Source organism: Haliotis asinina, chromosome 4 (assembly GCF_037392515.1).
Source record: "Haliotis asinina isolate JCU_RB_2024 chromosome 4, JCU_Hal_asi_v2, whole genome shotgun sequence".
NCBI classification, from domain to species: domain Eukaryota; kingdom Metazoa; phylum Mollusca; class Gastropoda; order Lepetellida; family Haliotidae; genus Haliotis; species Haliotis asinina.
In genome coordinates this window covers 60,695,868-60,721,645 of record NC_090283.1, presented here as the reverse complement: position 1 = coordinate 60,721,645, position 25,778 = coordinate 60,695,868, and the positions used below count along the sequence as shown (strand labels likewise).

At 39.0% G+C, this 25,778-nt stretch overlaps 1 protein-coding gene across 11 annotated transcripts in view; it reads right to left on the bottom strand.

Annotated features, from left to right (window-relative positions):
• LOC137281747 (dedicator of cytokinesis protein 9-like) overlaps positions 1-25,778 on the bottom strand; it is a 177,702-nt gene that overhangs the window by 25,520 nt on the left and 126,404 nt on the right. For 3 of the 11 annotated variants that reach the window (XM_067813338.1, XM_067813334.1, XM_067813337.1), the window contains 9 exons: positions 25,581-25,718; positions 25,122-25,178; positions 23,562-23,687; positions 22,552-22,665; positions 21,900-21,923; positions 14,995-15,018; positions 4,519-4,734; positions 3,476-3,533; positions 1,098-1,112 (listed from right to left, as the gene is read on the bottom strand). In XM_067813338.1, coding sequence (XP_067669439.1) covers positions 1,098-1,112; positions 3,476-3,533; positions 4,519-4,734; positions 14,995-15,018; positions 21,900-21,923; positions 22,552-22,665; positions 23,562-23,687; positions 25,122-25,178; positions 25,581-25,718 — 772 coding nt within the window. The remainder of the gene's footprint in view (positions 1-1,097; positions 1,113-3,475; positions 3,534-4,518; positions 4,735-14,994; positions 15,019-21,899; positions 21,924-22,551; positions 22,666-23,561; positions 23,688-25,121; positions 25,179-25,580; positions 25,719-25,778) is intronic. The other 8 variants (XM_067813336.1, XM_067813344.1, XM_067813343.1 and 5 more) reach the window with 6 other exon arrangements.

Genomic DNA, 25,778 nt, shown 5'->3' with positions numbered 1-25,778 from the left:
AGTTAGGTGAAATGGTTTTAATTCCATCAATGTTAAACATCTAGGTAGTTATTAGTTTAGTAAACAATAACTGTCCTAATATTTCGGCCACATTTTGTCATGACGACGATCAACTGTAAAGAACACATGCCTTCATTTCATGAGTCAACTGGAATTTAACAGGTTAAAAACATTCACAATCTGTTCATATCTTAAATATCATTATCTGGTATCTATCCTCATTATGCGTTCAAGTGTGATCACATTTCACTAAGTGTTTGAAACGAAAGCCTCAAAACCCCTTTCACATCCACAGATTCATAGATGAAGTTCAAGTTAGTTTGATATGAACATACTGCATTCATGTAACTGGTAAAATACCTTTTATGTATTTGAAATGTCACCTGCTAATATTACTGAGTAGAAGCACCAACCTTGAGAGCTGACTTCGTAACTTTTCTTTCTTAAGAAACCATTTAAGATATGAACAGTCATGCAATGTGATAGATGTCAGAACAGGACTTTATTCCACAAACCAATCGTAATCCTCCCACTGTCATAAGTCCATACTATCATGTGGAGGTCACAGCCCTACGACCATCGTAAGTCCATATTACAGTGGAAGTTACGACGATCATGGCCCCACAACTATCGTAAGTCCATATTACAGTGGAAGTTACGACGATCATGGCCCCACAACTATCGTAAGTCCATATTACAGTGGAAGTTACGACGATCACAGCCCCACAACTATCGTAAGTCCATATTACAGTGGAAGTTATGACGATCATGGACCCACAACTATCGTAAGTCCATATTACAGTGGAAGTTACGACGATCACAGCCCTACGAGCATTGTAAGTCTATAATACAACGTGCGAGTTTACGATAGTCACACTCGTGGGATGATCAGAATTCCATACAGTAGTATGAGAGTTATGACAATTGTGGTACTACGATTGTTTGTGGAACATCGCCCAAGATTTTCAAATGAAATCTAATATGACCACATGCAAATGATGAAACAAGGCTGAGTTCTAGAACGTTGACATCTAGTGGTAGTCGCAATGCATCATGGGATCTACTCGTGATGAGCGAGCAGGCAGTAACAAACTTACGTGATCTAAGTTTTCCTGGCGAGACAAGACACAAGGAATTATTGGGTGATAAAGGTGTCCTTCCAAAACCTCACCTAAGCTAACTAATCAATGAATAAACTTTATTCAACATCACATGTTTTCTGAAAGCAAAAAGGCTGTAAGAGATTGCAAGTTTTACTTTATGATTCTTTTAGCAATATTCCATCATTATCATTGCAGGGGACATCAGAATATGGGATAATGTTTCAAAACCATCTAAGGATTCAAACAGGAATAACTGGTGTGATGAGCAGACACTTTAACCACTGCCCTACATAGCCTAATACTGTGGTTCTGCCGAATTCAAGAAACACTTATGAGTAGATCAGGACAAATAATTGTTTCCTTTTCAGTTCTACCTGTCCCATGGAAAACATTAGATATATAAGCATACTCGGAGCAGCTTAGTGGCAAAGACAGAATACTTTTGTGGTGAAATCACCATAATAAACAATAAGTGAATGTATATATAACAAAACTGGTGTACCTGTAACAAAGGGTTTTGATCACAAGGTGATCCAGGTAGATGTACAGTGTTGGATCATTACCTGCATCTAATGTATACACCTGGAAATTCTAGTCATTAGCGATTCTGAGGATTGTCTTTAGGGCATTATGACGACCATGACAACCAAGGTAATTTATACCCAATCAAATAACTCCGGAGATCAACACACAGAGAGTGAGTTTTGTTTTATGCTGCTTTTAACGATATTTCAGCAGTATTGGGGCAGGGGACACCAAATATGGGCTCTACACATTGTACCAAGTCAGGAATCGAAACCCATGTGTGACCAAATCCAGAGTTATTCAGGTGGACAATTAAACCAAATGACAGTCAAAGCTGTGTCATTGAAATGGTAAAATTATTAAACATTGTCCCTCCTATCTGTACTTTTGTAGGTCAAGAGGATCAGATGGCATTTAGGTTAGATTCAAATGGTCTAAAATCAGTGTGCTTAATCTAACTCCTGATTTATATACCTGCCTTGAATATCATGAAAACAGTGAACATTAGTTAACGGTAACAAGAGAGGTCATGTACAGCTGGAAAGGTTCAAACAGTCAAGTGGAATCCTGAGGCCTGATCATAATGATGTGAAACTTTGATATGCTATTTCCGACATTATCTGTATTTTGCACACAAGTCCACCAGGCTGTCGAGAGTTTGATCGAAAGAAGTTAAAAGATATAGCAATTGTACTAGTCCGTATATATGACACTCATTTCCAGGCACATTATCTGCTCACTGCACAACGTACGTTTTTATCCCTGGTCATAGGACATCATCATACTATCATACTACCATACTATCATACTATCATACCTTACCTTAATACCATAATACCTTTACAACACCCTGGGAGTATACAGCCATGTTGCCTGTTAGGAGCACTGACCTTAACATATTGCCAGCACATCCTCATGGATACCCATTTTACAGGTGGGTGAACTGAGACAATGTGGATCTAAGTATCTAGTCCAATTACACTAGAAAAGTGCCCACCTTGTGACCTGAACATAGTGACTGAAGCTGGTACTTTGATATGGCAAGGTGGCATTAAGGTTTCATGATTAAATTTGTGTGAATTTTGAATTTGGAAATAGATAAGTTTTGAGGTCTGGGCTAATGAAGATTTGAATATTCCAGACTAAATGCATGTTCCTCCATAAACCTTGTACAGTTGGAAAAAGTATTGTGGACTTCTTAATAAATGGGAACTTGTACCACATTGCATTTGTTAAAAGCCTAGGGGGTGGGCAGGAAAGGTTTGAAAATATCACCATTTTATGGAATGTTCCTTTTGAATAACCCTGTACATTTGGAAAAAAACTTGTTTTGAGTTCATCCTCCAGTCAATACACTGTGTTTTCAGCATGCCCAGAGGCTGGGCAGTGAGTCACACGCATTGAACTTTGACCTACACAAAACACTGGTAACTATGGAAACAGATGAAGGACAGGCCTCTAAAGCTAATACTAATGTTGGACTCACTGCCTGTGTACAACATGGCCTGCTGTAAGAGGGAACACTTTTAAATAAGCAACGTAAATTTTGTTTCATCAAACAATATATGCCCTGTGATTTATGTACTAAAGTGCCTGATAAATCTCCAAATCATCATCATCATGATCTCGATATGTTACCTTCCGAAATGATCCATTAAGGTGCCTCATAATACACATCAGTAATAAAACCTTGTTTTTACTTAACACTTGAGTGATTTGTCATAGATATGAGTGTGCAGCCAATGAGCTGGAGCAGCGCTATGACCAGTGAAGAATGATATACACCCCATGTATAGCACATGTACATGTCATGATATCTGCAAACAGACGTGTAAAAAAATCCATACCTCTCTTCTTCAAATATTCCGCGATGAGAGCAGCGATATGAATGTAACAGTGGGCAGCCTGGAACGAAGAATGAATCCATTTTTAGAAACTCATCGAATGATCTGGCGGCTTTTTATAGCATATCCAATCCCTACCACAATGTAGTATACTGTAGAACTTGGGAGTGGGTGGGGTTTACCATTGCCTTCAGCAATGTTCCAGCAACGTTCCAGCAACACTCCAGCAACGTTCAAGCAATGTTGCAGCTACATTCTAGCTGGAATGTTGCAACATTCCAGCAACGTTCAAGCAATGTTCCAGCAACATTCCAGAAATGTTACAGCAATGTTCCAGCAATACTCCAGCAACAGTCTAGCAACATTCCAGCAACGTTCCAGCAATGTTACAGCAATGTTACAGCATCACTGCGGTCAGCACTTTTGTATATTTCTGAGTATGATTGTGAGTAAATGGTGGGTTTGTGTTGGTGGGATGGGGGAGCATGTGCATCCCTGGAACCCCAAGATTGTTCACCCTTTTCTTTGTTCTTCTTTCTGTGCTTATAGCTATGTTCCAGCTACAACAGGGGTGTGAAAATAATCGAGTCTGGACCAAATAATCCAGTGATAACATGCGCATCGTCTCATATGACAAGCATGGGTAGCAATTGCGTCTGGACCAAATAATCCAGTGATAACATGCGCATCGTCTCATATGACAAGCATGGGTAGCTGAAGACCAATTCTAATCCAATCTTTGTGAGTTTTATGTCAATATTTCTCTGCACACAATATGTCAGTTATTGTCAGTTATTGTCAGTTACTGTCAGTTAATCAGTTCCAGGAAGAAAATGGTGACCTGAAACAGTCATATTTCAGAGATGTTTCCTACAACTGACAATATTACAGTCAAAACCAGACTAACTATTACACATGATTTTACCAATGAAAATGGGACAAGCCTTCAATACTATCTAAAAATAAAGCTTTGCAACCTATCTGGCTTACACGAAAAAAAATGGCTTGCAACGCGCCTGCCAGACATATACACATCATGAACAGACCTCTGAGTAGTCTCCATTCTTGTTGTGGAGTTTGGCCATCGAGTCCAGCCACGTCTTCCTCAGTTCGGGTGTGCTGGCATAAGACTTGGCCAGGCTGTATTGCAGGTCCACCAGTAGCTCTGGGTCGTTCTCATTCTCCTTCATTTGTGCCGTGGCCATCAGCACGGTCCGGATCCTCTTTGTCAGGTCCTTGACCTCACCAGGGAATGGAGTTTTCTGCAGCAAAAGATTCAAACACGTCTGTTAACATGTTCCACATTGCGGCACTAATACCACCTGCTGTCAATTCAATTCACTTGATTCTTAATAGACCACCAATGGTGGTGTAAGAGTAAGCATTACACACATCTTTGATTACATATATTCAAAATGGCAGTGGAGAATAAAATACATGACAGAAAATGAGTTGTTAGAATAAATCACACTGTTTCTTTTTATATTTTATGCTATCAAACATGTAATGTCGCATATCCCACTTAATCCACAATTCAAAAGAGAGAAAACATTTTTACCAATGCTTAGGCTAGACCAAGTTTATTTCTTGTTTTACAGATCCGCCTGCAGTATTTTTTCAATAATAAGGAAAAAAATAAAAATTAATTTTCGCTGCTCAATAAATAAAATCCTAATGTTTTCATTGGCTAAAAATGTAAACCAACAAGAAAATACTTTAAAGGTTGTTTTTTGACACATATTCACTATTACTTTGATTGGAAATTTTATTTTTATTTATTTTCCTGCCTGCCTTTAGGTTCTCAGACGACAAGAAATAAAATTGGTCTGGCCTTAAGTGAAAATACAAGTTGAATTTAATGCCTGAAAACAGTATGAACAATGTTACTTCCTGTCAGTTTTTTAAATCATTCAAGGATCACAATAAAAGTAGTCTGTATTAAGTTGGTATCTTCGGCTTGTTGTGATGATAAATTCCTACCATACATGAGTTATGTCGTACTCAATTTTTGAAAAAGTCACAAATTTGCTGACGTGACAAAAATGGACACAGTAAATGAAAGCCAAAAAGGGCAAGAAGTAAAATGAGCCTTGGAGACGAAAGACACTCAAAGTCTCAATTCCCGTGGAATTTTCAAATATCTTCATTTTCAAAAGATTAACTAAGAAATCAAAGAGACCTCTTAGTTAGAAATAATTGTAAAACTGTAAAAAAAACCACCATAATCCTTCATTTCTGCAGTGTCCAGAGCATCGAGAAAAAGGTTTAAAAAAGTAAAAAAAGGCAAAGTCTTTGCACAAACAGAGAAATAACACAAACAAGAAGATGAAATACTTTGGGTTAATGAAAAAAGCTATTTGTTTTACAATTAATATGGAGCAGCAAAAGGTGAAAAAATTGTTCATGTGTGTGCAGCAAGGCGACATTATGATCTTATCAATATAGCTGTAACAAAGTTACCTGGAGTCACAACAATTTTGACAGATTCAAATGTCTGGTTTTATGCCCAACTTCCTGGTCCAGAAAAATTGTTTGTGTATCGTGATAAACTGACCTAGTTTTGTAATGTGTGATACACAATAAAGTCTAGTTTAGTTATTTTTCATCTAAAGTTATGACAAAACATGTACCTAAAAAAACATACGTTCTCTATTTCTATGTTATCGCAAATGTGACTCCACCCAAATATTCCAGGACATACAATGTTCCATAAAACACAAAGTTGGCAGTTATTTCATTTCTCAGAATGACAAATTATGTTACAACAGCTTAATTCAAATGCATGTACACCATATCATCCTACAATCTTGAAAGACTGAGAAGCCATTTGAGTTCACAGAAACACAGTTTGTGAGTTCGAATCCATGTTCAGCCCAAGTTTGTACAATGTAGCCAGGTACACCAGCATTACACCTGTATTCATTCGTGTTGGAATAGGTTGAAATCCCACAACTGATGATTGGTTCATTCACAAAAAAAATATTGGTTAGAATCATTTTCCAGATTTTCCAATTCAGGTTGTTACTGCATACTGCAGAAAAGAATAACCTAGTTCTTGCTTGAACTGAGACCAATCTTTGATTATTTCAGTTAATCGGAACATGGTTTTCAGGGAAGTGGTAAAAGTCTTCAGCCATTCCTCAAACATCATGTGATGACAGGAATACTGCTGAAAATGGCGTTAAACCATAAGTCACACGGTTACTCATATATATATATATTAGGGACTCCAGATTACAGGGAGGTTAAAGGTCATGAGAAAAGGACTCAATGAAAGCGGAGGATCATCCAATTCATCATATTTGTACCTATAAATAATATGAGTCCACAGATATTATTCATGTGTAATCTCCAATATGATGAATGCTCACAGATCATATTCCCATCTTATCAACATAAAATATAAGTTACAACACAAACTCCTGACTCACACTTACATGACAAAGATGCTGGCGCATTCATTGACAGGATTGAGATCTACTTATTGAGAGCTTATTTTGCTTACAGTAGCCTCTATGAAAGAAAGACATCTAACATATTTTTTTTAAACAAATGATTGTTGTTAGATTGAGCGGAAGATAAATAGGCTAGACAAAAACCAGGCAGCGTTAAAGAAAATGTTAGATGAAAGATCAGCTGATGGCTACTGCTGGTACAGCTGGTTCTACCTTCTGGCAATAACACCTGTTATCTAGCTGTAGCCTTAGTCAGGTTGTGTTCAACTACCAATCAAGATAACATAGACATCCTGTTGTCAGCATTCACCTTGCAGAGGGCCTCCATTTTTAAGAGACAGCCCTTAGAGGGCCTCTATTGCAAGATGGCCTCATACAGCCTCTATACTGACACAAACTCTGGTCGGAGTCTACACTAAGACCATCTTTAGCTTTTACTGTATCTTTTTAAATACGTGAAATACAGGTATCATCATCATCGTCGTCGTCGTCGTCGTCATCATCAACTGTCACAAGTTGTAACAAACAGATCTGCCTCACACACAAAACGCACAGCATGTTTGAAACCAAAATAATATCTTAAAATTATATGACTGAGCAGAGACTATCTTAAGCTAAAATATTTAACCAATAGAAGTCATCACATATTGCTGGTCCAATATATATATCACATATTCCATTCAAGATTGTTGTCAGTATTTCCATACCTCCTCCAACTGCAATTAACTTAATGACTAACAAACTATTACTGAGTGAGTGAGTTAAAAGTTGGACATGTGGAATGGGTGAACACAGATGCTTGCCCTCGACATATGTCCTGAGCACTGGTCAGCGATCCTAACAGAAGCTTGAAGCTGATCATGGTGCAGATAAGGGACATAACTCTAGCAGATGGGCATACACATAAACCTTATTCTCTTAACAATCCTTACTTCAGTCCATGATTCTAAAAAGCACTATTAATAAAGACAATATAATGTTTTTCGGTGATAATTATACAAGATGTTCTTTGATGCAATATCAAGCAAACAATTGGCTGGGCCATATTACACATTTCCAAAAAACATTCATGACTATATGATTTTAAGGACCAATTCATTGAATATGTTAGTAACCATGACAACAAATACAACAAGCAGCCTTTCTTCACAACAAAGGAGGCCCTGACACTGATAATGCACATCTCATATGTATCAGTTCGCTACACTGAATAGTGAGTGAGTGAGTGAGTGAGTGAGTGAGTGAGTGAGTGAGTGAGTGAGCGAATGAGCGAGTGAGTTTTACGCCACACTCAGCAATATTTCAGCTATATGTCGGTAGTCTGTAAATAATCAAGTCTGGACCAGACAATCCAGTGATCAACATCATGAGCACAGTTCTGCACAGTTGGGAACCCATGACATGTGTCAACCACGTCAGCAAGCCTGACCACCCGATCCCGTTAGTCGCCACTTACGATAAGCATAGTCGCCTTTTATGGCTAAGCATGGATTGCTGAAGGCCCATTCTACCTTGGACCTTCATTGGTCCTACACTGAAATTGGTAGGTGTCAAATCGCACATACTTCTGAGTGGATCCCCTGTCACAAATGCAGTGTTACAGTATGTGATGTTCTGATTTTTCTGGAATTGAGGGGCGATGAGGTAAACTAGTGATTAAAGCATTAAAGCAAATACTTTGGGACAGTACCCCACATGGGTGCAGTGTGAAGCCAACAAATATTGCTTGAAATATTGCTGAAAGTGGAATGAAACCATACTCGCAGTAGAAGATGGATTCAGGACATGACATTATCAACTTTTGCTGGACCAACATTCTGCGATCTAAGCAGTCCACAATCTTCTCAATGGATTAACAAAATTCTTGGAAGTATTAAATTACTTACAGCACAGTGCTTCAGATTGCCAAACGCGGGTCATATTCACCACATGACAAAACACACAACCAAATACTGCTAGCAATATGATAGTCTTCACTTGTGATTAAGAGGCAATGAGGTGGCACGGTGGTGAAAGTGTTCACTCGTGCAAGAAACCTGGGTTCCATTCCAGTTATGGGTACAAAGTGTGACACACCCCTTTCTGCTGTCCCTGTCATGATACTGCTGGAATATTGCTCAAAGAGTAAAACCTCTCCCCTCACTAACTCAAAGTCCCTGAACCATACTGTTTTCTCTTCTGCCTAGCTCTATCTGCAATGCTAAAGTACTAAATGAGCCAGTCTTGAATCTCCCTATTCAATGGAGCTCCTTTTCAATTTAAACAGGTTTATTTGTTACTGTCAAAACTACACATACTCAGGGGCAAAGCATTAGCCTAGGGTAGCCCTTACACTACTTACAGCTGTCACAGTGACATATAGAATGGCGTCACACACTTAACTCAGGCGGTATTCCAACCTTGTTGAACATCAACCCTCCCTCACTCTCTGTGTCCCATACCTAGCTAATGTAACAGTCACGTGGGTCAATATCCCTGTGTAATTGCTATTCCAGCTGTGTAACAGTGGGCAATAACATCAGTTATATACCACTCACAGTCAACAAATGACAACATTTTCACATGATTTTATATAGGCTATTCTATATCTAACCAACTTAACAGTGATCACAAATGACATAACAGTCCATGATATTTTCATTCATTTTGGATTCGACCTTCTTCTCTATATTTAACAAACATTAACAATGATGACAATTCACAAACAGTGTTTTTTCTATATTTTTACCAACTTTGAACATTTTGCTTAACAATATTCGCAGACTTGGAAAGTGCTAGTGTACTCCGGCACAGTGGCATACGTAAAATTACTTGCCCTGATATTTTTTCCACTTTACTGGATGATTTTACATTGATTTTTCAAATATACAACATAACTAACATTGGAAAGTCAACTGGACACCAGGAAGGTGTGACATACAAATTTTTTAGCTCAAAAGAAAAAAACACAGGACTGTGGTGCTGGGCAATGGGTTATTTCCACCCCTGAATCTGCAACATGATGATCAAAACACATGTACTTAAATCACCAACCTGTATGTCCAGGCACAACGCTGACTAAACACCCATGAAGCTTAATTCAATACAAACCTCTGGGAGTTGTACTGACACCCTTGTCACTGACCCACAACCTATCAACACTTCATGTCACTGCAGAGGAAGAGGAAGTGAATATATCATGATCAGGACAAACCACACAGGTAACTGACAATCATTACCTGCCTACCTTATCACTCCACCCCGGACACCTCAACTGTAGAGTCCAGTACCTCTACCTGTACCTGTGTCCATTTAGCATTACATCCTCATTGAAGCGTGTCGTCCTCACCTTGGAGTAACCATAGGTGTCCTGCCCTCTTTGATTCAGTATCCTAATCTAGGTTAGACTCATGTAACTGTCACAGGTAGCTCAGTTTTCAATTTATCCTCCCCCTTGTACTTATGGTAGACAGGTGCCCATACACCAGGGTCTGTATTCTGAGTGTTCACTCAAAGACAAGGTGATCCCTTTCAACGCACACTAATAACTGTATATTACCTGTTGCATTCCATTGAAAGTGTACCTTAGACTTCTCGCCTGTGTATACAGGAGAGGTGTAACCCATTTCTCTTCCCATTTGGCATACCTGCACTAAGTCTAGGTTTTCTGTTCTGTGTGCTCACTCAAAGACAAGGTGACCCCTTGATACAATTTAACTGCACTCTGTCTGTCGTACACATAAGAAAGAGGCCTCACTGGTCATACCTTGTATTCTACACAGCGTCTCTAACCTGGGGATCTGCTTTGTTCACTCATGCCCGACTTTCATGTAGATACTGAGTAACATACTAATCCAAGCAATGGGAGTTCACACAATTAATTTTTACTAATTAGGCCAATTAAATAACCCAGGCCAATTTTATTTCTAGTTTTATTTTATTTTTTTCCCGCTGCCTTTAGGTTTTCAGAGGACGAAAATTGTAAAACAAGAAATAAAATAGGTCTTGCCTTACTTGAAAAAAAACTGAGGCATAATTTCTAAATTACTGGAGGAAGTTGAAATGTTGGAAAAAATCAAAGTGAGAAAACGGGACAAATGGAATTCTGAAGTTTCTTTTTCTCAACATTAAACGAAGTATATCAAAAATAGCACATCTCCAGTGTCTATATAAACCATATCTCATCTTGTGACAATGAAAAAAGGAGACATTTACATGTAACTCGATGAGAAATACATCTATAGCTGAACACATAAAATATCCTGTCTTCTTGTTAGGACTTGTCCAGATGACGCATCTGCTTTACATTTCAGTATTTACGTCATCTTTGAGTATACATTTATATTCTTTCAACACTTTGCACATTCTACTGACTAAGGGAATGAGTGAGCAATATATCCCAGCACTATCACTGTAGGGGACATCACAAATGGGCTTCACATATTGTGTCCATGCAAGGAATCAACCCAGGTCTTTGGTGTGATGAGCCCACCCTTAACTGCTGGGCTATCCCTCCACCTCTACATATTAAGGAAGAGTCAGTGTATGAGTGAGTTTAGTTTTATGCTGCTTTTAGCAGTATTCCATCAACATCACGGCAGGTGACACCAGAAAATGGGCTTCACAAATTGTACCCATGTGCGGAATCGAACCTGGGTCTTCGGCGTGGTGAGCGGCCACCCCAACGCCCCTTATTAAGGAAGAGGTACAAATGATAAGGTAATGAAATTGGATAGCAGGTAACACTGGTCATTGTTAACAATCACAATCACAAAAGACAATAGATGTGAGTGCGGTTTATAGTATCTTGATTCAAATCAATTAACAGAAAAATATATATACTGGCAATAATTTTCTTTTAAATAAATCAAAATTATTGTGTATCGAAAAAGTGTTCACAAACAATCAATAACAACCCAATTCAATAACTAAGGTGTTGGTCAGGTGGTTTAGAATATGACTTCCCTACGATTATACTCATTACCGGTACTTCTGCAATAGGTTCATTGACTTGATTGGCCATTATCACCTGAATGTCGGCTGACTCTCTGAACAGCTGATGGCCATTATCACCTGAATGTCGACTGACTCTTTAAACAGCTGATGTAAGAACACCAAAAAACTGACATTCTAGAGTGTTTGGTGGAGCTTGGGATTTAACCTATACCTAGGCAGACAGTCACATTTAACAGATTATAAAACTTTTGTGAAAATATTCCGAAAGTAGAAACAGCTGCTTCCTATTACCTCGTACACTATGGAGTGAGTGAGTGAGTGAGTGAGTTTAGCTTTATACCACAATAGTTTGGGTATGTGGTGGCGGTCTGTAATAATCAAGTCTGAACCAGCTTATCTGGTGATCAACATGAAAGCATCGATCCATACAACTGCGATGACACGTGTCAACTAAGTCAGCAAGCCTGACCACCCGATCCCATTGTTGCCTCTTATGACAAGCATGGGTTACTGAAGATCATTAGGACATGAATTCTATATATGGATCATGAATTCAAACCACTCAAACATTCAGTATATAAGAAAGTGACACTACATCAATAAAGTACAGAAAAGTAATCACAGATAATAATACCAGTATATTAGACCCTGTAAGGCTGACACAGACCAACAATACATCGTACCTACCAGCAGATGATATTCCAGGTGTGTAGACAATCCCAGGTGTCTACTGACATGGTTAACAATTGGAACAATTATTCCAGTTTGTGATTTTACTCCAGCTAGTCTATTTCTGAGTGTTAAACCAAACATAGTTGGTCAATATTTGTGGCACTCTTGTCGTATTGTCTTCAAAAACTGAATAACTTTACACAGAATCAACTTCAAATATGGATTATTACTGATAACAATGGGTCTCTCTACAATGCTGCCATGGGGCACAACAATGTTTGGCCTTGTTTTCTTCCAGGGAGAGATCTTTTGATACAGAAAACAAACTTGCCTATGAATGAGACATTCTTTTCCTTATAGGGCAAGAATACACATGAGTCCATCATATTAATGGACAAGCATTTCTCTCAGTTCAGTGGTACTCAACTGAAGTCATACTGATCATTTCTCAATTTTAAGATTTTATTTCTTAAAAGTACAAATGAGTGACTGAGTTTAGTTTTACGCCACACTCAGCAATATTTCAGCTATATGGCAGTGGTCTGTAAATAATTGAGTCTAGATCAGACAATCCAGTGATCAACAGCATTAGCATCGATCTGTGCAGCTGGGAACCGATGACATGTGTCAACCAAGTCAGCGAGTCTGACCACCTGATCCCACTAGTCACCTCTTACGACAAGCACAGTAGCCTTTCATGGCAAGCATGGGTTGCTGAAGGCCTATTCTACACCAGGTTTCAAAGTACAAAGACTTCTTTAATCTCATAGTATGTTGTTATTCCTTATCGTATGACTCTTTTGTCCCATAGCCTCACAAAAGTGTCACTGTCATGTAAAATATTACATAAATCATTCTTTAAGAAACACCTGGTAGTGAACTGAAATACATTCTAGATATACATCCACACAAATCATACTTTACACTTACTTCAAAACTTTATATAAATTGTGGCATGTTTGATGTAAAATAAATTCTACCAACAGTATCCCACAGCCATATTCTTCTGTCCTCTGTACATGAATATCTGTCACTCAACACTCTGTAAGGCTTCTCAAGTGTGGATGGAAAATATTAGTCTGAACCAAACAATCGTGAGTCTGTCTCACCATCCCCTATTTTCCCCACTGCCTTGCCCTCCCTGTAATGCTTAACTGGTAAATGAAGCAAGTCTAGATTTTCTCAGGTTCGATGTCCCATCTCACGTCCGGACTGTGAAAGAGTGTAACAAGAATTGAGATTCATAATGTTGTGAGTTTAGTTTTACGCCACACTCAGCAATATTCCAGGCAGCTATATGGTGGCAATCTGTATACATAATCGAGTCTGGACCAGACAATCCAGTGATCAACTGCATCAGCATCGATTGGTGCAACTGGGAATCAATGGCATGTGTCCACCAAGTCAGCCAGCCTGACCATCTGATCCCGTTAGTCGCCTCCTACGATAAACATGGTCACCTTTCATGGCAGGCATTGGTTGCTGAGGGCCTATCCTACCACGGACCTTTTGTGTCCCCAGAATCAATGATGGTGATGGGTGAAAGTGGTTTCAGCTGAAAATCAGCTGGGGATCTGGGGTCCGCAGGCTCCAAACAGGGTCCAGGTTCACCCAGAGCTTGTTTACAAACAAATATCATACAGCTGCCACTCAAGAAACAAAAACACAAAACAATAGCAGATTCATAAAACAATGAAATGAACGATTTTTTAACATAACTCAAGTTTATCACTTTCACTTCGTGATGGGATATTCCCCTGCAGTACAGTGTGCAACACGATAAGTATCATGGCAGCTTTGAGTCCCCTGAAGCGAATACAATCGATTTATGCTTCATTTTCCATCACAGTAAACAAATACATCATATTAACAAGAAGAGACAGTCATCAATATCCCCCGCATTACCTCCAATTTCAGTCCAATTCAAACTTGTTGCCATGGAAACACCAAAAATATTTTATTCAGAATTCCAAAACTACCAAAAGGCGGTTTTAGAGTTCTGCTCGTAAAAGATAAATGTGCACGGACGGACAGACGGACGTACAGATGGGGTGCATTTTAATACCCCCACAAAACGAATAACTAGTAGGTATATGATCATTCACTTATTATGCTATTTGTCTATATTTTATAAGCGCTTGAGTGAAAACCACTAACCCCAGGATATACTTAGAGACTAAGTGTTAGTCTACACAAACCCATGATTGATATAAACAACGTCCACACGCTATCAACTGAGTCTGATTTCATCCATTTTCCATACCTCATACATCAGTAAAGGTTGAGGGAAAACATTCTAATCCGTTTTTGAACTCAGTTTGTGGGATTGACGAGACACATAAAGCAGCAAACAGTGTGTATACATGAATGAAGCATGGTAAGCAGATATGCCTTGATATTATCAGGTACACAATTAGTATTTTAGTCCAATCACAAAGTTTGGAAAGTAAAAAAACTGACCTGACTTGACTTGTTTGATTTTGGCTGAGAAAAGAAACACAAAGTTGACCTCAGGCAACAACAGCTGTGTCATCTTGAACGTAAACCAAATGTAAAACAACCTGATCCTATCCACACCCATAACTACACCTGCACCTCTGGGTTTCACCAAAGAGTGCTAAAAGTCAACCTGTTCTCACAAATCAAGATGTAACACTGAGATATAATTTTCTATGCCGTAAAAAATCCACTCAGTTCACTGACATATGTGTGACATCATATATTAATCATCACAGATTTTCTTACTAAAGTATTGTGTATGTTCTAACTATGACATCAGTGCCATGGCACCCCATCCCAAATCTTGTATGAACATCACACCCCACCCAACTCTTTCTATTCTCAACTGCAATTTCCTGCAGATTTGGGACACTGACATCTCAAACTTAAATAATAATCAATATGAAACAACCGAAACATTTCTACACAGCATCTTTGTCATATGCTAGTACAGAAACAACAAAGCAGAAAGTTGCTTTTCTTAGCTACAGAAAGGAACAGCAGACATAACATCAGCAGCCATACTGCTAGAGTATGTTGACTATCAGTATTAGAGACAAAAATGAGATACACAATTTGAATATTCATCACTGAAAAATAACACTGTCAAACAGGGATGACACTAAACCAGAAATATATACAAGCACAATCAGTAATACTATGGGACACACAATGAATAGTCTGATATTTATGTCAGTATTTTGTCCACCAGGTTAAACCTCTGTAAACAAAACCCTCTCAATGCTATTCAAGAGTCAAGAATATTCAAGCACAAGGGCTTATCAACATGTTATCCAGCCTATTTGTTAATTCTTCTTTGTTTGATATGGAACTGTGGAACACAAAAGTTTTGTCTTGTTTTACACAGAGGCTTGGTGTCGAAACCCTCTGGATAAGGCCCCGTGCTCATCAAGCTGAAATCTGTTCTGACATCACAAATAGGTGCAAAGTGAATCCATTCTGTATGTACTCAGGCACATGGTAAGACTACACTAAAATTGGTTTAAACCCTTTTCACTTTCACAAAAACAATCTGTAAGACATCAAGTAAAAAGGGTGAGGGATTCACCCCCTGTTAGTACTGGTGTCGACACCTACAAGCCGCCATGTTGCTGAGTGACAGAAATGTAAACAACTGCTGGTAGCACCAAACAAGCACCCCAACTGGGCCCTGTCCCAAGTAGCAATCTCTGTGCTAAGTTGATCGTAACTCCCACACTTTAACATGGGCTTAGGACTGTCTTAGCACTAAGATTGCTTTGTGGAATGGTCCAGTGACACCAAAGCGCAGGTGTAGTGGCATTGTGTGCAGTGAACAGAGGCAGGTGAGTTCATGACGCTTAGTTAAGCATGCAATTATTTGTACCTTTGTACAGTGTAATGGTGTCTCAGTCTTCTGGTCCATTCCGTAATTCTTGTAGTCTTGTAGTCATGGTAATTTGAGGCATCGCTGACAAAAATGGTTCCGCATTTCGGCAAATACAATACATTCCCAATTTTAACAACTGACTAGCCTTTGCAGGTGCTTTTGTTCAGGACCCGTGCCACTGGTGGGGCACCTGTTTGTTTTGTCATTATTTTGACAGCGATTCGTGAACACATACTCATGATACAGCTGTAGTTACACAATTGACTCTCTCTTATAGATGTAGAAGGGTTTTGTCACTGTTATTGTAGTCATGAGATTACTTTGCCTTAAACCTCTAATACAATCATGACTGTAACACAAATGTACACAATATTCAGCGGTAAGATCACTTTGGAATGGGTTTGTTTGTTGCCTTAGACTCTACTCTGTAAAATTGTTTTCATGTTACTTTAAATCCACAAAATATTAAAGTTGAACACAGAGCCATCTGGTGCATGATTGTAGACTGGAGTATGTTTGGGAGTGTTGCCTGATGCTAAAACAAAAATCTTCACAGAGCAATCTCATGATAATAACCCGTTCTGTTCTAAATGAAAAAACTATTCAGTAATGGTTGATCTGTCAAAAAATATTTTCTCATACATGGTGAAAGTACTTCAAATTTACATATAAACCATAATTTATCAACACCAGACTCTCTTACTACATTAGTTAAATATCATTTTGTAAAGTACTTCTATTTGTGATTAATGTGAAACAAAACCCAAGTGCCAAATATTTCAGCTGTAAGTTTGGCAAAATATGAAAACATGGATGTGCTGACAAAATATCATCAAAGTTTGATTCCCTACCTGCGTACAATGTGACACCCATTGCCATTTTGGTTACATCACTGCCATGAGGAGTGGTGAGTTAGGCCTGTGGTTACAGTGTTCGCTCATCATACAAAGATCTGGGTTTGGTTCTCTACCTAGGTAAAATGTGACACCCACTGCCAACATCACTGCCATGAGGAGTGGTGAGTTAGGCCAGTGGTTACAGTGTTCGCTCGACCTACCAAAGATCTGGGTTTGATTCCCTACCTGGGTACAATGTGACACCCATTGATAACATCACTGGCATGAGGAGTGCTGGGCTAGCCTAGTGGTTACAGTGCTCTCTTGTCATGCCAAAGACCAGGTTTTGATTCCCTACATGGGTACCATGTGTGAAGCCCATTTCTGGTGTCCCCTTAAACGATATTGCTGGAATATCGCTTCAATCCAGGTAAAACTCACTCAATCACTGCCTTTACATTTCTTGCACATTGCAAAGACCACTTGATCACTAAGATAACAGATCAATTCGAAAATAACAATAAACATTTTTTACTTAATATGTGATAAATTACAAATGATAAACTGACTACAAAGCCACACAGGTTGATAAAGCAAAGAATCCTTCCACACAGGGTTAACAAGATTTAGAGTACTGAGCACAGAAGACTGTCACCAAGCCAAGTAAGTAAGCACTCACTCTTCACTGACCAGAAAAAGAGAATCTGCATTCTCTCTACACAGAAAGCACACCCAACTCATAATGGCCTTAGTTTAATGTCATTTTGTGAAGTATTTCTATTTGTGTTTAATGTCAAACAAAGTCCTAGTGCCAAAGATCCCAATTCTAAGTTTGGCGAAACATGAAAACATGGTCATACTGACAAAAGTTCATTAATTTATGATTCTAAACCAACTATTACTGAATCCTGGTGAGACAAAGGGACATAAGGTCTGCATATTGATGTATTTGATGACATGTTTGAATGCCATGCTGTTAGTTGAACATCAAGTGAAAATGACCTACATTACATACAACTACACCAAGATGTCAACAAAAACTTGAGTCTGTACAAAATCAACTAAAATAAATAAATTAAGAAAAAATTACGCTCGCCCCTTACAAAATCAGGAACGTGTAAAGAGGAATAAATAATGACTATATATTTGTGGATAGTGGTCAATGATGTGCTTACAGAACTTTCAACAGGAGGTCTGTACCCTCCTGATCTCAACTTAGATCCACTCAACATTGTCTACAACATTCAATGATCATGATATAATCTAACACCAGCAGAAAACTCTACCTATGGTCAACAAGTATAGAATGAGAGAGAAAAATAATGAATAATAAAAAATAATAAGTCCCCAAAACATCCACACCTTGGTAAAAAAAATCTGCAAGGTACTGCACACTGGATCTGCTAGGTTTTAGTGTAAGAAAAAGTGGCTGTATATAAGATGAGGTGATAAAAGGGGTAACAGCAGGAGGGGGATATAAGGGGGGATGGGGCTTCCACCGTGGGAATATTGGTTGAATTTCCAACACCTGGTTGCCATGCATCTCTATGGGATAAATTCATAACAATCTGCAAGTTTATTTGTTGTTTAAAACCACACAAACTGTCCAGTTGTGTGGTGCTGGTCTGTATAATTGTACCCAGAGCAGACCAATCAGTTGATCTCCCAAGTGTCAGTCTACTCAATCATCACACGATGATATGAATCAACTAAAACAGCAACTCCGTTCCTCCTTACTAGCCTTATCATAGGTCGCTAAGACTCATTCTAACCTGGCTCCATATGCCTTATCATAGGTCGCTAAGACTCATTCTAACCTGGATTTTTATGTCTTATCATAGGCTGCTAAGACTCATTCTAACTGGCTCTTTATGCCTTATCATAGGTCGCTAAGACTCATTCTAATCTGGATCTTTATGCCTTATCATAGGTCGCTAAGACTCATTCTAACCTGGCTCTTTACGCCTTATCACAGGTCGCTAAGACTCATTCTAACCTGGCTCTTTATGCCTTATCACAGGTCGCTAAGACTCATTCTAACCTGGATCTTTATACCTTATCACAGGTCGCTAAGACTCATTCTAACCTGGCTCTTTATGAGTAACCCCATTTCAGTTCACAAACTAGCCATGATCTACCCTTATCTAAGCAAACTGCTGATTATTTGATAACGTTAGACGTCATAAGTAGATCCATTTAAGTGAAAGCTGATTTGACCAGTCCTGAGAGTTTGTAACCAGTCCTGCAAGAACAGGCCTGGCATGATTTTTATATGTACAGTCTCTGGCAAGTTTAATAACTGCCAAATGGTAGATGACTATCATGGTATTTTTACCAATGCCAGTGTACTTTTCGTAGAGTCATTCTGAAAGTTGCCTTGGTTGCTAATCACTCTAAATTAGCACTGAAAATATTAAACAAAAAAAAAGATACATTGAACCACTGAAACTGTTTGAGAAGAGTATTTGAAAAAAGATTTGTGCGCAAAAGAAAATAATGATGTATATCCAAAGACAGCCATCATGTTTCTTGAAAGAAAACCAGTTTGTATAAAAATGTAGTCAAAAGTCTTCACACTGCCTGTAGGTGTTTTTGAGTGGGTAATCAATCCCAGATTAAACATCTCACTTGTCTCTACCATAATTTCTTGGATTGGCATTTTAGACGTACAATATTGATCAAACTATATGGATACCAAATTCTTCTATTTCATGAGTGTGATGTTCCTGCTCAACAATGGTACAAGAATCTGCATCAAAATGTCGCACTCACAAAATAAAAGAAGAAGTTATCCATAAAGTTTGGTCAGTATTGTCTGTGCCTGGTAAGTTTTTAGTGGCATCTTATTTTTCACAGCTGTATCTCTATCCTGCAGTTGTAGCCATGTGTATGACACATTTTGGCAATCAAGTAGAAGGATGCCGTTTAACAACAAGGCTTTACACCATTTAATGACTTGTTTATATAAGCAGCTTTTGAAGATATTAATCAAAAAGCAAAATCCAACCGAATAATGAAATTGTGGATTGCAACCCTTATGGGAAAGGACCTGACAATTTGAAGGTTCATATTTCATAACATTTAATCTGGGATTGGTCCTTTTTCCTAAACAACACTCCAGTCTTTTGAAAGCCTAAAATCATGTGTTTAATCACGAACTGGTCATCAAAATGACATGACACATAATGCACATGAATAGATGTTGACAAAAGAAACATGAAACATAATTTGTAAGGCTGATTATGGACAAAATAAAAAACACTTAAGTAAATAAACTTCATTGTCTGCATAAAATCCCCTTAAAGGAAAATATACAAAGTGTTTTAGTCTTTAATCTTGTACCTAGACATTCATGATCATTGAGGACAAATAGCATCTTATATGTTGATACTGGTTAAATGTGACATGTATATATAAATGTGATATGTAAGTAGTGTCAGTGAGCATACTTTTACTTCACTTTTAGAAATATTTCAGCAATCTCACAGCAGGGGACACCAGAAATGGGCTTCACATATTGTACCCATGTGGGGAATTGAACCTGGGTCTTCGCTGTGACAGGTGAACGCTTCAACCACAAGGCTATCCCACTGCCCTGATGTGTAAGTACAAGTGACTGTCAGATGGTTTCAGAACGTATTACATACATACACAATATTCCATTGTTAATATTGCATATCATGACAAACGAAAAATTAGTGGTCTATGATCTGTTAAATGTTAACAAATACTAATCAGTTCAGACTCTCACATTATCTACACCTACCTCGAGAAAATATGTCCTTTGTGTCTCAACATTCAAACATAACTCTATTTGCCATTAGTTAACACCAAGAATTTAAAAAAATAAATCAATAAATAAAAAAAAATAAAAAAAATAAAAACAATTGTGATCATACAGATTCAAAACTAAAATGATTTTTGATGAAAGAATGAATCTAAAAAATGTCAGCTGTTTTTCATCCAGTTTTTTCTTCCTACTAAAACTAATATACGAGGAAAGTCAAACTATTAATATCACATTAACTGTATTAATATCATTCTTCAAATGTAAGTAACTTCAGTATTATGCACACTAGGTTAATACTAATATCGCCTCCACAAAACCTGTGCAACTATGTCTCATTTGTTCTAGTGTAACATTATGTGTTGCAGGAATTATCAAAATCAGTAGTCATAGCAACAGTGTTGACCAGTGTGATGCAGATGTAGGGGTTGTCTCAAAAGTTGCCAGTTCAAAAATGAAACTTTGTTTGAGTGTATTCTGACTCTCCCATCAGGAAACAATCATGCAGAATATTCCAGCCGCCATATTCTTGTGAAAGGGTAAGGGAAATAAACACCAACAAAAGTTTCACTGGGGACCATTTCATTTCCAGACTGGAACCTGTGATTTTAAATTTCTAAATTTTCAGATGTTTTTTTCTACTTTTAATTTGGAAATATATTATCTTCCCGTAGAGGAAACATCAGTTTGGGTTTAGTAATAATAATATACCATGTTTGAGCTGAAGAAAAGATGTGGTCCCAAATATTTGATGGAACAACCTTTGAGACAATCCCTTTAAAGTCAGTATGGGTCCGCACAGCCAGAGAGGCAACTAGGTCTCAAGCTTGTCACATATGTTGTCCAACCAACATGTTCAGAGGAACATACTCACTGTCTTAGAATTTTTATCCTGAAACTTTTGAGAAAAACAAACATGAAGTGCTTTCTTTCCCATCATGCAACACACATAACTGAGGATTAGTCCCATGAGAAGAACTAACGACAAAGTTACCATGTGAGAGGATGTCTCCATCTTTACCTGACACAATTGTTTTGACTGGTTAAAGAAAGTCTGTGATGTTGATACACAGCAAACTGATGTTAGCAAGAAATAAAACTGTTATTTCCCCATACATCGATTTAATATCAACTAGATTCCCAAGAATTACACCAAAATGCAACACACAAGACCTTTGAGTCTTCCCAGATATTAAATTTGCTTTTAAATGAAGAAAATGAGTTAGTTTCAATCTAACTGGGTACTGTCTCAAAATATAATATGACTCAATATTCAGAAGGCATCAGTTACATAAAATGTTGATATGATTCCGAGACCGAAATAAATTCATGCAACATCAATTTTAAATTACCATAATCGTAGATGCCTCAATGTTCACTAAGTGGAAGTGATAATAATTGTAATCCTATTTCAAATCAATAAAATGTCAAACGGTTTAAGCTCATACAATTACATAAAGATATGTTTTTGAGACAGACCCTGCAGAGCACACAAAGCACATACAAAGACAGAGAAGTGTTCTCACCTGTATTCCTCGGTCAGTGTTGGCATAGTTGTTGACGATGGCCAGACTCTCCTGGAAGCGTGTCGTACTGAGAAGCATCACGTCCCCGATAAGCTGGGACACTGAGATGATCACCTGTAACATATACTATATATGGTCATATCTGTACCTACACATAGAGCATACATACCATATATGGTCATAGGTGTAACTACACATGGGGCATACATACCATATATGGTCATAGGTGTACCTACACATGGGGCATACATACCATATATGGTCATAGGTGTACCTACACATGGGGCATACATACCATATATGGTCATAGGTGTACCTACACAGGAGGTATGCATACCATATATATGGTCATAGCTGTATCTACACATGGGGCACACATACCATATATGGTCATAGCTGTATCTACACATGGGGCACACATGCCATATATGGTCATAGCTGTACCTACACATGGGGCATACATACCATATATGGTCATAGCTGTATCTACACATGGGGCATACATACCATATATGGTCATAGCTGTATCTACACATGGGGCATACAACCCATATATGGTCACAGCTGTACCTGCACATGGGGCATACATGCCATATATGGTCATAGCGGTGACTACACATGGGGGCATACATCCCATATATGGTCATAGCTGTACCTGCACATGGGGCACACATGCCATATATGGTCATAGCTGTACCAATAAATTTACTAAATTGCTACTTTTAGCAATATTCAAGCTATATAAGAGCAGGGAACACCAGAATTGGGCTTCACACATTGTGCCCGTGTAGGGATCAAACCTGTGTCCTTTGCGTGACAAGCAAACTCTTTAATCATTATGTTACCGCATCACATCTTACACCAGTAATACACCAAGACTGATGCTGTGCACATGATGTTATGTCACATCATCACCAAGTTCAAGGTCATATGAAGGCCTGGTAGTTTGCATTCAATGACAAGGCAGATTCAAGTGGTGTTAGAGGTTCAGATGAGGTTATGACACACACCTGCAGGTGTACTCTAGTGAAGCTCTTCTTGTTGGAGTACTCGAAGTTGGTCCTCATTAGCAGGTACAGCAGGGCACATGCCTCCCTCCGCGTCGAGTTGAGCTTGGAGCTGCAGCATCGCAGGATCTACACAACACAGGAGGTACAATGTCAAGGAGTGAGAGAGTGAGTGAGTGGAGCTGCAGCATCACAGGATCTACACAACACAGGAGGTACAATGTCAAGGAGTGAGGGAGCGGAGCTGCAGCATCACAGGATCTACACAACACAGGAGGTACAATGTCAAGGAGTGAGGGAGTGAGTGAGTGGAGCTGCAGCATTGCAGCATCTACACAATGCAGGGAGGTACAATGAAGTGAGTGATAGTAGGGAAGAAGAGGGTGTAGGGTAGGGAAGAAGAGGGTGTAGGGTAGGGAAGAAGAGGGTGTAGGGTAGGGAAGAAGAGGGTGTAGGGTGGGGAAGAAGAGGGTGTAGGGTAGGGAAGAAGAGGGTGTAGGGTAGGGAAGAAGAGGGTGTAGGGTAGGGAAGAAGAGGGTGTAGGGTGGGGAAGAAGAGGGTGTAGGGTAGGGAAGAAGAGGTTGTAGGGTAGGGAAGAAGAGTGTGTAGGGTGGGGAAGAAGAGGGTGTAGGGTAGGGAAGAAGAGGGTGTAGGGTAGGGAAGAAGAGGGTGTAGGATGGGGAAGAAGAGGGTGTAGGGTAGGGAAGAAGAGGGTGTAGGGTGGGGAAGAAGAGGGTGTAGGGTGGGGAAGAAGAGGGTGTAGGGTAGGGAAGAAGAGCGTGTAGGGTAGGTAAGCTGGGTGTGAAAGTACTGGAGATGGGTTGCAGTTGGAAGCTGGGTTGTGTAGGGTGAATTTGAGTTAACGGTTGAAGTTGTGTGATGTGGAGTGGAAGATCCTTTGTGCCAGTGTGGGAGGCAATAAGTGGCCATATTGAGGTTGTGTGAGGTGAGTGGAGTGGATTGGAGTGACCGGAATGAAGTAAAATGAGCAGAGCTTGGTGGAGTGAAGATAATTTTGGTCAGAGGTGTGGTCTGACCGAGTTGGGGTGGAACTTGGTGTGAAAGTACAGGCTGAGTTGGAATTGGGAGCTAGGTTGTGCAGGGTGGTGGAGTAGGTTGGTGTTGTTTGAGGCTCCTTGACGTGTGTGAACAGGGACTGTGTGGAGTAGACGTTCCTTCCACCGGTGTTGGAAGCATTGGGAGGATATGCTGGAGTTGTCTGAGGTTGTATAAGGTTAAGTGAGTGAAGCAGAGCCGAATGAGTGGAGCAGAGTGAGTGGGTGATATTTTTAGTCAGAGTGGGATGCAATCAACAGCCACTTTGAGGAATACATCACAGAGCATCATAAACAAATTTACAGAATTCCCATTTTACCTCCTACTTCAAAGTAATTTCCAATGTCGTCTCTAAAACCCACAATTCTAGAGAACCTACATCGTACACGTCCAACGGATTATTCATGTCCTACTGAGCTAAGTCAGGATGAAAATGAAGAAAACAGAGTTCAGAAACTTTGTGTCAACTGAATGATGTCTGATCAAGTTGTGAATTACCGAACGTACCTCATAACAGAGTTCCCCACACATGGATGCGCTTCCTTTGAACAAGGCGATCTGGAACTGTACATACACACACGTGACATACCAGCTGGTACAATCAATTAGACCACTCATCAGGAAGACTAAATGTACAGATATTTATGCTACAATTCTTAATTCAGTATCTCCCTGTGTAAAATATGAACACCTGTTTCCATTCTGTTAAAATGAGACTACATTACAGAAGTAACAAAGTGTATACCTTCCTATTTCACGCAAGTACTAGTCAGTGAAGAATACAGCTTCTTTATTACATGCAAAAATGTTTGGAACTAAATTCCAAAAGTACTGTCCCAAAGTAGGAATTCACCTCCAGTATTACATGCAAATAACTATCCCTCACTGAGAGCATAACCATTTTATAAAACAAGTAACTTCCTCTAGTTTGGGGTATAGCTCCTATATCAAACACAAGGTGTCTACCTTCTTTATGAAGCCTCTTAGCGCAGCAAACACATGTTTCTGCAGTGTCTCTGATTGGCTGGTTCGCAGGAACGTCAAGTACAGGCGGAACACAGCCTTCATTGGGGCGTTCTCCCCCTCCCTGGCCTCCATGTCTTTCTGTAAGACAAAGACAGAAACTAGAATGATACACAAAATTACCTCACAGGGTGATACGGA